Source organism: Sinohyriopsis cumingii, unplaced genomic scaffold (assembly GCF_028554795.1).
Source record: "Sinohyriopsis cumingii isolate HCF-2022 unplaced genomic scaffold, ASM2855479v2 utg000131l, whole genome shotgun sequence".
NCBI classification, from domain to species: Eukaryota; Metazoa; Mollusca; class Bivalvia; order Unionida; family Unionidae; genus Sinohyriopsis; species Sinohyriopsis cumingii.
In genome coordinates, this window is record NW_028315872.1 from 503,273 (window position 1) to 516,975 (window position 13,703).

Below are 13,703 nucleotides of genomic sequence, written 5' to 3' on the forward strand. Positions count from 1 at the left end.
TTTTCAGAACACGTTTATTGAATGTTTTTTCAAACATGAATACGAAAGACAAAAATACATAAAAGCCAAAGGCTTAAGTACAACGATAAAAGGCACATGAAAATCATTAACGTGGAATAAAAACAAGTGTCTGTACAACATGTTTTGGGTAAAGTTCTGACCATTTCTATAGGGGGTAAGGTCACACAAGTGTCCTCCCGAAAGGGTCTTTCAGGCCTGTCCACGACAGTCCTGTCCTGGGTGATGGGTTCTTCTGGCACCGTCACTAACACAGGTTGAAAAGTAACTTTTTTCCTTGAACAACTCTCGTGCATACTGGGCCACTTCTTGGGTCCAAGCCTCAAAATCCCATTCTTTCCAGGCACGGACATCTGTCCAATGGGGGTGTAAGTCACAAGCTACACACACATCGTCATACACGTCTTGGGTAGCTAAAAGTTGACGAATCTTTTTTTCCCATAGAGGTCGAGAAGTATCCAGATGAAACCGCAAGGCTTTGAGCAAAAGGAGTCTTTCGTGACCATTTAAGGCCAAGGGGTGTGTGGTAAATACTGATCGTAAAGAGTCCACAAGGAATCGGCTGGTAAACGAAATCCTAGAAAACAAGTCACTAAAACACACACCACTTGTCGACCCAAATTGAATGGATACAGTTCTTGTAATAATCGATGGTAATGATCCACGGTTTGAATATGGTCATTGAGTTCCTTCCACGGAATCTGTTGGATTACATGCGATAAAAGTCGTGGCATGGCAGCCTGTTTTTATAGTCTCTTTGTTTCGGAAACAATACATGTACTTTCTAGCCAGAGATCTTCGTTCTCCAGTGGGGAATTTAAATGTTGCATACTGTAACCAAAACGTCAGACTTCGTTTAGAAGTTTCCTCTTCCGCTGAGTAGATTCCACGTAAAATATGTCGGTAATCCTTTACCTTGTCTTCCTCAATGTGTTGTACTAGGTGAATCTCGAACTAACCAAAATGATCAACACGTGGATCATCGGGGGCTTGAAGTATTGAACAAGGTCTGACCACTGAAACAATTTCTGACGAATCAGTTCTCTTATACCATTCAGGTACCAGTGGTTAAAGATCTGGTGATGTAACGGATGCAACTGTTCTTTACGTTTGACTTGTATTTTGACCAGCTCTCGGTAAATGCGTTCTTTCAACTCCACAGGCAAAGCACGAATGTTCTCTTGTAAAGTATCCATAAACAGGTCATACTAAATCCTCTTTTGTCTGACAGAAGAAATGTACCGTTTGCACAGACATGGTTTTACTTCAGTGCCAAATTTAAATCGTTTAGTCACTAATTTACACATTACAATTCGTTCAGAAGTTTCCTCTTTCACCAAGTTGACATTGTGTAAAAGATGTCAGTAATTCGTTAACTCTTCCTCTGGATTTCGATGCAGTACGTTTACATTGTAGTAGATAGAATCGTCAATAACAAACTAATCATTTTTGAAACCAGGGGGTTGTTGATCAATGTCTGTCCAATGGAACACTTTCAACTGAGTCAGTCCTTTTACAGCATTCAGGTACCAGTGATTAAACATCTGGTGACGTAACGGATGCAATTGTTCTTTACGTTTGACTTGCATTTTGACCAGCTCTCGGTAAATGCGTTCTCTCAACTCCACAGGCAAAGCACGAATGTTCTCGTGTAAAGTATCCATGAACAGATTATGGTAAGTTACTTCAATGTCTCGGTCCCACTAAGGGTAAGTAATGACAATTCGGTGACCATCGAGCATGTTCTACGTAGGCCGAATCTTGCGGTTCCCAGTGGTGAAGTGACACACCGCAACTGAAGCACTTGACTTTATCTCCTTCGCCCAAGTAGAAAAATCCTGCTCTGGCTAATTCTTCGGGGGTCGGGCCTCCCAGATACTTAGGCCATTTTCCTTTGAACGACTGAAGACGATTTTCAAAGTCGCAGTATTCCAACAAACGCACAGGAAACGAATATTTGTCTTTCACAGGTTCGTTTCAATGAGGGTTGGGTGACATGGACAGGAGTTTGCTCAGGGCTGGATGACATCCGTAGGGGGGTAGATGTGAAGGTGAACATCCCCCTTTAAAACGAAACCTAGTAAAATGTCCAAGAGGACAAGCGGCATCACTTTCGCATCCCTCAGGTTTGACACGCACAGCATCACTTTCCATGATAGGGGTAGTGAGAACAAAGTTCCCGTGATGCCTTACGGCATCGCTAAGGTCACAACGTACAGCATCGTACCCATCGCAAGGCTCACAATCGCACTCGTCTGCAAACTCCGTTACGCAATTACAATGGTAACCACATGGACAATCGCAGTTTCCTTCCGGACATTTTCGTCACAATGCCTGGGTCATATCCATCGAATACTAGTCACACTAGAGGAAGATACAACTTTTTTACAATCCCCAAACTGGAACGATGTCTCTTTCAAAGTATTCATCTTGTTCGCTTGGTCTTGGTAGTCACAATGAACTATCGATCTTGCCTAGGGTTCCTTTTTATATGCAGACCAATACCGACGTCTCCATACGGCAAGGTGAAATGATTGGGAAGTCGCACTCGCTTCTGGTACACGACTTGATAGACTTTTTCCAAGGGTCGACTGACGATGTGGTGAGTGGGTAAACGTACAATCTTGTTCGGTTGATAGGTGGTCACTTTAAAATGTTCATCCTCTCCAGATTGCAAGTCTTTTTTCAATACCCCAAAGTTGACCACACGACTGGTACGATAATTCTGAGTCAATCCTTTCACTTTGCACGTCGTGTGCACTTCTCCTTGTGGGTCCCGGTATTCGTAACTGTAATTTTTAGGACCACCACTGGCGAAACTTAGAATCTTGTCGTCGGGATGCTCGTCTGTCCAGGCTCCTAAACGGTCTCCTTCGATGTCAGGGTGCTGTTGACTCGGGTGATGAATGTAAATGCAACTGTCCGTGTCAAAGTACAGGACGCGTTCCCCTAACAGTTCTAAAGCTTCGTACAATTTTAAGCGAGCATGAGCTGTCACGTAAGCTGCAATGATGACATTTCCAAAAGGGTCGTCTTGCACAAAGTCCAGATCTTCTTCGTAATTGACCAAGATCAACGTCCACGTGTTTCATGTATTTGGTTTTGTCGTGAATCATCTGGAAGTAGCGGGAAGGTTCTGTCAAATATTCCGTCTTGGGTAAACACGGGCGTTGTGCCATTTTACCCCACAAACAATTTAACATCACTTTGGCAAACGATCGCCTGCCTTCGTTTTTCTCGATGTGGTCTAAAGGGATGCCTTCTTGTTCATAGTATTTCTCTTTGAATGTCTTTTGGTCTTCGGGAGTGTGACACCAGGACGGATAGCCACTGGCTTCTTGCTTCAGTTTCAAAAAGGCATCCACGTAGTCGGCGAAAATGCCTTTCTGCGTGGGGTCACCCTTGTGGTATTGTTGTGTCTTGGGAAAGTGGCAAATTTCGTACACTTCTAACAGTTGGTATCACATGGCCAGAGCTTTGAACAATTCCACGCTAACCCACGTCCCCGTCAAGGCACGTTCTTCCTGGGTGTGCTGACAAGGCTGACCTTGGTTGCACGTTTCGGCACAAGTACGGCACAAAGGAAACATCAGTTTGCCTTGGCAATGGTGAGGTAACACGGGATGGTACAAGTCTGTGGGCGGCAAAACTTTACACTTGATCAGACCTTCGTATTGTCGAATGTTTTTCAGGTCGATGTGTTCCGTAAGCAATTGTGGGTGCCCTACAGGAAAGCGACAATATTTGCACACGTAGGGATACAGCTAACACACGTCCAAGTATTTCATTTCTTCTCCTTTCTCTTCGTCGGCTTGGTACAGCAAACAGGTGGCATTGGTCCTTCCTCCGTACAAACTATCCCTCGGGTTCAGCGGGTCCATGAACTGGTAACTTTCCACGAGGCGTTTAAACTCGGGATCGGTTTTCAAACGGTGATCGTATTCGTGTTCCCACATTTCCACCACTTGGTATCCTTCCTGTTCTAACTTTAGGCATCGCTGACAAGTGGCCTGGTACAAGTCTTCCATGGTTCGTTGTAAAAGCTGATTTTTAGTACCACGGTCAGGATAACAGACGGGACATCCGTGAAATAAGCAACCGTTAAACTCGTACACGATCTTGGGGTTTTCTAAGTCCCAGCCATCGACCGAATGCGTTCCGATGGTCTTTTCGCCTCCTCCGTTGCGGGCATGCTGAATCCTCTTGTCTTCCTTGTCGCACAAGTAATGTAACCAGCGTAGGACTTTGACCGAGTATTGACGTTTGACATAGTTGGTCGTTTGAGGACTGATGACAGCCACGGTGTTTTCAGGCATGAATCGTTGCCGGTACACTAAGGAACACGCTTTGGCAATGGTGCAAGCTTCTTTCAAAGGATCGACCCCTCCGTGTTCTATGAACAGTTCTCGAAATTTTCCACAGCAACGCCGTAAAATATCCACGTCGGAACGACAATACTTTAGCATTTCTTCCTGAAAGTCGAAAGGGTCGGAGGCATGAGCCTGGTACCAAGCGTAGAAAGCTTCTCGTTGTTCGGTACGCATGTTGTCGGGGTCGTAATAGTGAGCCTCAGGTAAATGGGGTAGAACGGCGTGTTGATTGGCTTCCGTATTGAAAAAGTGTGGGAAGCACCCTTTAGCCATTTCTGTCATTCCAAACGTTTTAGGCATTCGACTCAAAGGCATGGCCAAATAGCTCATCGAATCTTTAAACTGTACTTGTCCCACTTGCATGAAAATTTTGGTTCCGTTCAAAGGCACTTTAGGACGTTCGGTGCCTTGTTGCGTATAGTATCTGAGAAGAAACTGTCCATCGTATCCGGAGAAATTGTGAGCCATCACCGTGGCATGACGATGACAATCTCCGTAACGTTCGATGTCCTCTTGGATCCACGTCTTGTCGATGGGGTCTAAGACCCATCGAGCGAAATCGGCTAGTGTGTTCGGTCCCCGAAAGATTTTTTCACATCCTCCAGGAATCTTGCTGCAGTGAGGGCAATGACTGAAGATAGGTTCTTGAATGCACTTCTCGCACGCTCGATGAGCCATGCAAAAATTAGGAATGTGAATGCCGGTCTCTTGCATGCATTCAAAATCGAAAAAGATGAAATTGCCTTTCTTCTTGTGACCGTCCTCTTTCTCTGGTGGGGGTTGGTATTTTTGCACGTAGCATTGGCGTTCCAAGTCCACGATGTGGTGACAAATTGGACATTTTTTCTTTCCTGAACATATGTGTGTCTTGGCATTATTGGTACGTATGCCTTGTCCACACGTAGGGCACAATCTCAGGAGTTGACAAGCACTTTTTTGCTGTGAACCTTGCATCTTCAGAAGTTGTTGGTAACAGGCAGGGCTGACAAACGTGCGCAGACAAGCAGGACAATATACTCTTTCTTGTCCTTCGCTCAGACAGGGTGGAGAGGCCAAACATCCTGAGCATTTCAATCCGCAATGTTTGTGTTGCTCTCGATTATTATAACCATGGTCACATTTCTCACAGTAATAACCATATCCCAGGAATGCATTGATACTGGTAATGCTATCGAAATGGTCATCATGATAATAGACATGAATGTATTTTCCGTCCTTAAAGTCTTGGCCTCGAAACAACAGAGGCCCACGCACTTCTTGAGGGTGCACTTTCAAGGTGTAGAGTGGAGCTAGGACATCTTGCAATTTTTGTATCTCAGGAATGCCACAGGGTGTGTCTTTGGACAGTCCGGCTTGTTGTAACAGGAGTTCTGCTTCATTTCGTTGTTTGGCTCGGTCGGATTGTTGAATAGTTTTCCAGGTTCGTTTCCATTCTACCGTGTCGTTCTTGTCAGCATAGGTTCGTCCCACCACGATGGCTCGGGCTAAACACATCTGGTCTTGAGAATTGTGAATTTGGACGAGACTCCTTTTGGTGCTGCGAAGGTCGTTCACCAGTAACACCTTATTGCGTTGTCCGGTCCCTTGAGGAGAGACGTGGGTCATGTCCAGTGTGGCTTTTCCATCGGTGATGTCAAACACTGGTCATTAGATTGTTGCACGTGTTGAATCTTGTCCATGACTTTGGAAACAGTTAGTTCTGCGGGTCTGCTAAACTCAATCCAAACGGGAATTTCAAACCGTCGTGTTGTATGGAAAGTCTCAAGCGATCGTGTTCTTTGGGTTGACATTGTCGCTTGAGTGAGGTGAGCAAAGAATCCCACACCCCAGTGATGAACCCTTCTGCCTTCTCTAACGGTACTTCGGACTTGAAATCTTTAAACTTCACTGTGTATTTGTAAGCCGTGGTTCTAAATTTTCTAGAGGAGCGCTTTTCCGTCTCTCGAATGGAATAGTACTTTTCAGGGTTAACTAAGGGTGGTGAACTTTGTTTAGAGGGTTCGGATTCTGGTTCACTCATGTCCTCTTCAAAATCACTGGCATGAATTTGTGCCAAGATTTCAGCCCTGGTACGAGGCGATAGATCACGTTTCTGCCTCTTACTTTCTACTTCGTTCTTCTCGAATGAATAGGATCGTTTCATCTTGAGTGAAAAACGTCAAATGACTAAAGTTTAAACACCATGGGTTAATTTATAGTCATGGCAGACCAGCATATATAAAAGGTTGTGTGTCTTGTCCTTTCACTATTCATTTCACTCTCTAACCGAGCACAACGATGGAAGAGACTAGCCAAATCGAACGTTTCATCAGAGCTTTGCGAGGAGTCATTAGAAAATTCTCTTCAGACCAGCCGACGGACTACTCTCCTTCCTTTCGAGATAAAAGTCAAGATACTTGCTATATCTGTCAGAAAAAAGGGCATTGGTCTTCAGAGTGTCCAGACCATCAAAAAAGAAAAAAAGGTGCTAGAAAAGACAAAAGTCCAGATACCTGTTATTATTGTCAAGAAAAAGGACATTGGTCTCCAGATTGCCCAAAAAAGAAACAAGAGGAGTCAGAAGAAGAGAGGGATTCTTCAGAAGAAGAGAGGGATTCTTCAGAGGAAGAAAGCAGCCAGGTGAAGAAAAAGAAACATGAGAAGAAAAGAAGAAGGGAAGAAAGTGAGGAGGAAGAAGAGGAAAAGATTGAGAAGGTGAAGAAATTGAAAAAACAGAGAGAGTAAGCAATGAGATAGAAGAAGTCTATGAACTTTTTAAAGTTTTCTGTTGTGAATTGTGAATTGGATTGTAACTATTGAGAAAAGAATACATTAATTATATAAGGTAAGTGTCTTTGAGTTTTGATTTTAAAATAAGAAGCTACACTCACGCGCTCATATACAAGTACTATAGGGGTAAAATGGTTTGTTTCTTTTTTGAGTTATTGGCAATTGAAAGTGTATCTCTTTTCGAGAGACGTGGATGGCCCTGAAAAGGGCCTTTTTTGGTGTAGGGGTGAGTTTAAGCAATCAACTTTAACTGCCTTAAGCCTTTGCCACGGCCGAGGCCTACTTCTGATGATGATGATTTGGTTGAAATCACTAAGGGTGGTATGGTAGGCTTAGTCACAGGGTTGGCATGTTTAGCTCGGGAAGGTCGTATTCTCTTCGGTCGTGATAAAGAAGTCTGATACATTTGTTTCAGACTTCTTAACTCCGCTAAAATGTCCAACAGTACCGTGACGGTTTGACTTTCACCCTCTTGTTTCTTTGCTGCTACTTCTTCTTCTTCTTGTTTTTTTCTTACCTCTTCTTCTTGCTGCTGTTGCTGTAGGAGAAAAGCTTGTTCCGCTTCCTTTTATCGTTGTATAAATTTCTCCAATTCTTCTTTCTGTCTCTGTCTAAAATTCTCCACTTGCGGTAATGAAGAAGGAGACGAAGGTTCCGGAACAAATTCTTGCGAGGTAAGAAAATCCACAAAATCCCAATTTACCTCTTCTGAAAGTAAGTCCGGGTTCCCTTGGGCGGTCTCCACTGCTGGTGCACCCCAATGGATCGTTTTCTGAGTTTCCGTCATGTTGAATCACTGTCTCGCATCGATTGACTGCACACAGGTGCTAGCGAATCTATATAGACCACGTGACGTCACAGACTGCTCTCTTCCGATTGGATGCGGACTGACTGAATTTTGTAACGCGTGTTTGGATTGGTCAATGAACTCAATCCATTTCAATCCTTCCTACCCCTATAAATAAGCGCAATTCACTGCATTGATTCACCTGTTCTCGGCGCCTCAAGATGTGGACCACAGTTGAATCATCCACCCTTGTTTCTTCAATGATGTTTAGGACGGACATGCTAATGTATGTCTGATCCAAGTGGACAGTTGTCCACAAGTTAGACACCAGTCTGTGGATACGAAGAGTGTACATGGAGAGACAAGGATGCCTCAAGAGGACACTGATTTATGGCCCTCGAGTAAGACGCAGCTTGAGGACAAGAAGATGCCGCAGATGCCCTTTATGTTAAGGGCATATTAACATAAATCCAAAGGCCCTTTACAGGGCCACTCATAGCTCTCGAAAAGAGAATGACTTTCAATTGCCAACCCTCTTTTTTTTTATTTTTTTTTTTAAAAGAAATAAAAATCCCATGTTAAATTTCCCTTGACGCTATACAGTCCCACCCTGTTTAAATTCCCTTGACGCTATACAGTCCCATATTCCCATGTTCAATTCCCCTTGACGCTCAACAGTCCCAAAATCTATTTCCAATGTTAATTTCCCTTGACGCTAAACAGTCCCAGGGTTTTTCGTCCATGTTAAATTTACATAGACGCTAAACAGTCCCAGGGTGGTTAATGTTAAATTTCCATTGACGCTAAACAGTCCCAGGGGGTTCTGTAATGCTAATTCCCATTGACGCTGAATCGTCCCCTTTCACTACTATGGTGTTTAAAACCATTGTTTTCTACTCTTAATAAAGTCATGACATAAAATGATGCTTATGTGTTATTTAAGAAACCTTTAGAGATCTTCATGCCTATATGCATTCTCTCAAATTCAGAGAGCTTGTGATGCTTGGATGCATTCTCTCAAATTCACAGATCGTCATGCAAGGGTGAATTCTCTCAAAGTCAGAGTGTTCTTCATGCCTGTATGCATTCCCTCACATTGAGAGAGATCATCATGCCTGAATGCTTTCTCACAAATTCAGTGAGATCTTCATGCCTGGATACATTATCTCAAATTCAGAGTGCTCTTCATGCCTGGATGCATTCTCTCAAATTCAGAGAGATCATCATGCCAGGATGAATTCTCTCTAAGTCTGAGTGTTCTTCATGCCTGGACGCATTCTCTCACATTCAGAAAGATTATCATGCCTGGATGCATTCTCTCAAATTCAGAGAGATCATCATGCCTGAATGCTTTCTCTCAAATTCAGAGAGATCTTCATGCCTGGATGCTTTCTCTCAAATTCAGAGAGATCATCATGCCTGAATGCTTTCTCTCAAATTCTGAGAGATCATAGATGCAATCTCTCAAATTCAGAGAGATTATCATGCCTGAATGCTTTTTCTTAAATTCAGAGAGATGTTCATGCCTGGATGCATTCTCTCAAATTCAGAGAGATCATCATGCCTGAATGCTTTCTCTCAAATTCAGAGAGATCATGCATAGATGCATTCTCTCAAATTCAGAGAGACCATCATGCCTGAATGCATTCTCTCAAATTCAGAGAGATCTTCATGCATAGATGCAATCTCTTAAATTCAGAGACATCATCATGCCTGAATGCTTTCTCTCAAATTCAGAGATCTTCATGCCTGGATGCATTCTCTCAAATTCAGAGAGATCATCATGCCTGAATGCTTTCTCTCAAATTCAGAGAGATCATGCATAGATGCATTCTCTCAAATTCAGAGAGACCATCATGCCTGAATGCATTCTCTCAAATTCAGAGAGATCTTCATGCATAGATGCAATCTCTTAAATTCAGAGACATCATCATGCCTGAATGCTTTCTCTCAAATTCAGAGATCTTCATGCCTGGATGCATTCTCTCAAATTCAGAGAGATCTTCAGGCATAGATGCAATCTCTCAGATTCAGAGAGATCATCATGCCTGAATGCTTTCTCTCAAATTCAGAGAGATATTCATGCCAGGATGCATTGTATCAAATTCAGAGAGATCATGCCTCTCTCAAATACTGAGAGATCTTCATGCCTGGATGCATTCTCTCAAATTCAGAGAGATCATGCATTCTCTCAAGTTCAGAGAGATCTTCATGCCTGGATGCATTCTCTCAAATTCAGAGAGATCATCATGTCTGGATGCTTTGTCTCAAATTCAGAGAGATCATGCATTCTCTCAAATACTGAGAGATCTTCATGCCTGGATGCATTCTCTCAAATTCAGAGTGATCTTCATGCCTGGATGCATTCTCTCAAATTCAGAGAAATCTTCATGCCCGGATGCATTCTCTCAAATTCAGAGAGATCATGCATTCTCTCAAATTCAGAGAGATCATCATGTCTGGATGCATTCTCTCAAATTCAGAGAGATCTTCATGCCTGGATGCAGTCTCTCAAATTCAAAGAGATCTTCTGGCCTGGATGCATTCTCTCAAATTCAAAGAGATCATCATGTCTGGACGCATTCTCTCAAATTCAGAGAGACTGTCATGCCTGGATGCATTCTCTTAAGTTCAAAGAGATCTTCATGCGATGAATTTTCTCAAATTCAGAGAGATCTTCGTGTCTGGATGCATTCTCTCAAATTCAGAGCGAGATCGTTATGCCTGGATGCATTCTCTCAAATTCAAAGAGATCTTCATCCCTGGATGCATTCTCTCAAATTCAGAGAGATCTTCATGTCTGGATGAATTCTCTCAAATTCAGAGAGATCATCATGTCTGGATGCATTCTGTCAATTCAGAGAGATCTTCATGTCTGGATGCATTCCCTCAATTCAGAGACTTCATCATGCCTGGACGCATTCTCTCAAATTCTGAGATCTTCATGCCTGGGTGTGTTCTCTCAAACTTTGATTAACTCTTCCCGAGATTTTCTACAGATTTTAAACAAATTATCTGTAATATTACTGGCCACCTTGGATGACTGCTTATAATCGTATGTAACATCTGATGAAATCTGTCAAAGTTGGTCAAAATATCTGGAGCAGTTTTCAGCAATAAAAGATGACAAAAGTTTTCCTTTTTTTCTACATAGCTATTATGCTTAAAGGCTGAATGACTTCATGGCTGTTATGTTTAAGGGCTGAACGACTTCATGGCTGTTATGTTTAAATAATTACTGTTTATTTTAACATGTTTAGTATTTTAATACCAAAAATGTTAAAATAAACAGTAATTATTGCTATCTTCATATAATGTTCATTGTTATACTCTCTTTAGAGGGCCTCATGGGAGAATAGTCCTGACTAATGAGTCACCCTCTATAAATAAAGCATTATTATTATTATTATTATTATTATTATGTTAAAGACTGAATGGCTTCATGACTGTTATGTTTAAAGTTTGAATGACTTCATGACTGTTATGTTTAAAGTTTGAATGACTTCAGGGCTGTTGTGTTTAAAGTTTGAATGACTTCAGAACTGTTGTGTTTAAAGTTTGAATGACTTCATGGTTGTTACGTTAAAAGACTTAATGACTTCATGGCTGTTATGTTTAAAGACTTCATGACTTCATGACTGTTATGTTAAAGACTGAATGACTTCATGGCTGTTATGTTTACAGTTTGAATGACTTCATAGCTGTTATATTTAAAGACTGAATGATTTCATATCTGTTATAAAGGCTGAATGATTTCATGGCTGTTATACTTATGGGTGGAATGACTTCATGGCAAATTGAAACTCTAAATGTGGGTTTACGTTGCTCCAGTGTGTTTTTTGAGAAGTGGATAAAGCAAATGGTGACAGATGACAGTTTACTCATGAATTCAAACTATATACATTACCATTCCAGAAGTTCACTCAACTTTAAAATCTGATGAGCTAAATGAAAAGAAAAGAACAAGAAACTAAAACATCCAGATGAAGTTTTACACCTAAATGGAAACATATTATTCTAAACTAAGGCCTCAAAATTTATTGCTGCATTAAAGCGTATAATGAGATAAATATATACTTACATCCTGCATAAGATGGTTCCTGAAAAGTACAGAAGAAACCATTTTAAAACTATTATTCTTTTTAATCAATTTTTTTGGTGGTATTTACCGCCATTATATTTGAAATTGTGACCACCACTCATGTTGGAACAGGAATAATCAATCCCTGCTGTCCAAATGATGCAATCCTTGAAGAAAGAAATCCTACAATAGAGATGACTGTCTAAGGACTCTGCCGTATTTTTCTAAGACTGTTGAGTATATAGGGCAAATGTAATGACTCTGCCATATGATTCCAAGGTTGATAATAAGTCCCTTCAATAATCACAATCATAACATTGTCTCTAAAGTTCCTTTAATAATCCCAGTTACCAAATTTTCGATAACGTTCCTTAATAATCAGTCATAACATTGTCAATAACATTTCTTAATAATCCCAGTTGTAACATTGTCAATAACATTCCTTAATAATGCCAGTTGTAACATTGTCAATAACATTCCTTTATAATCCCAGATGTAACATTGTGGATAAAGTTCCTTAATAATCAGTCATATCATTGTCAATAATGTTCCTTTATAATCACAGTTGTAACACTGTCAATAACATTCCTTTATAATCACAGTTGTAACATTGTCAATAACATTCCTTAATAATCCCAGTTGTAACATTGTCAATAACATTCCTTTATAATCCCAGTTGTAACATTGTGGATAAAGTTCCTTAATAATCAGTCATATCATTGTCAATAATGTTCCTTTATAATCACAGTTGTAACATTGTCAGTAACATTCCTTAATAACCCCAGTTGTAACATTGTCAATAACATTCCTTTATAATCCCAGTTGTAACATTGTAGATAAAGTTCCTTAAAAATCAGTCATATCATTGTCAATAATGTTCCTTTATAATTACAGTTGTAACATTGTCAATAACATTCCTTTATAATCACAGTTGTAACATTGTCAATAACATTCCTTATTAATCACAGCTGTAACATTGTCAATAACATTCCTTTATAATCACAGTTGTAACATTGTCAAAAACATTTCTTAATAATCCCAGCTGTAACATTGTCAATAACATTCCTTTATAATCCCAGTTGTAACATTGTGGATAAAGTTCCTTAATAATCAGTCATATCATTGTCAATAATGTTCCTTTATAATTACAGTTGTAACATTGTCAATAACATTCCTTTATAATCACAGTTGTAACATTGTCAATAACATTCCTTTATAATCCCAGTTGTAACATTGTGGATAAAGTTCCTTAATAATCAGTCATATCATTGTCAATAATGTTCCTTTATAATCACAGTTGTAACATTGTCAATAACATTCCTTTATAATCACAGTTGTAACATTGTCAATAACATTCTTTAATAATCCCAGTTGTAACATTGTCAATAACATTCCTTTATAATCCCAGTTGTAACATTGTAGATAAAGTTCCTTAATAATCAGTCATATCATTGTCAATAACATTCCTTTATAATCACAGTTGTAACATTGTCAATAACATTCCTTAATAATCCCAGTTGTAACATTGTCAATAACATTCCTTTATAATCCCAGTTGTAACATTGTGGATAAAGTTCCTTAATAATCAGTCATATCATTGTCAATAACATTCCTTTATAATCACAGCTGTAACATTGTCAATAACATTCCTTAATAATCCCAGTTGTAACATTGTCAA

At 40.5% G+C, this 13,703-nt stretch overlaps 1 protein-coding gene across 4 annotated transcripts in view; it reads right to left on the reverse strand.

The window, feature by feature from the left end:
* LOC149774807 (uncharacterized) overlaps positions 1–13,703 on the reverse strand; it is a 208,457-nt gene that overhangs the window by 20,846 nt on the left and 173,908 nt on the right. For all 4 annotated transcript variants that reach the window (XM_089944718.1, XM_089944719.1, XM_089944720.1 and 1 more), the window contains exon 12: positions 12,026–12,044. In XM_089944718.1, coding sequence (XP_089800844.1) covers positions 12,026–12,044 — 19 coding nt within the window. The remainder of the gene's footprint in view (positions 1–12,025; positions 12,045–13,703) is intronic.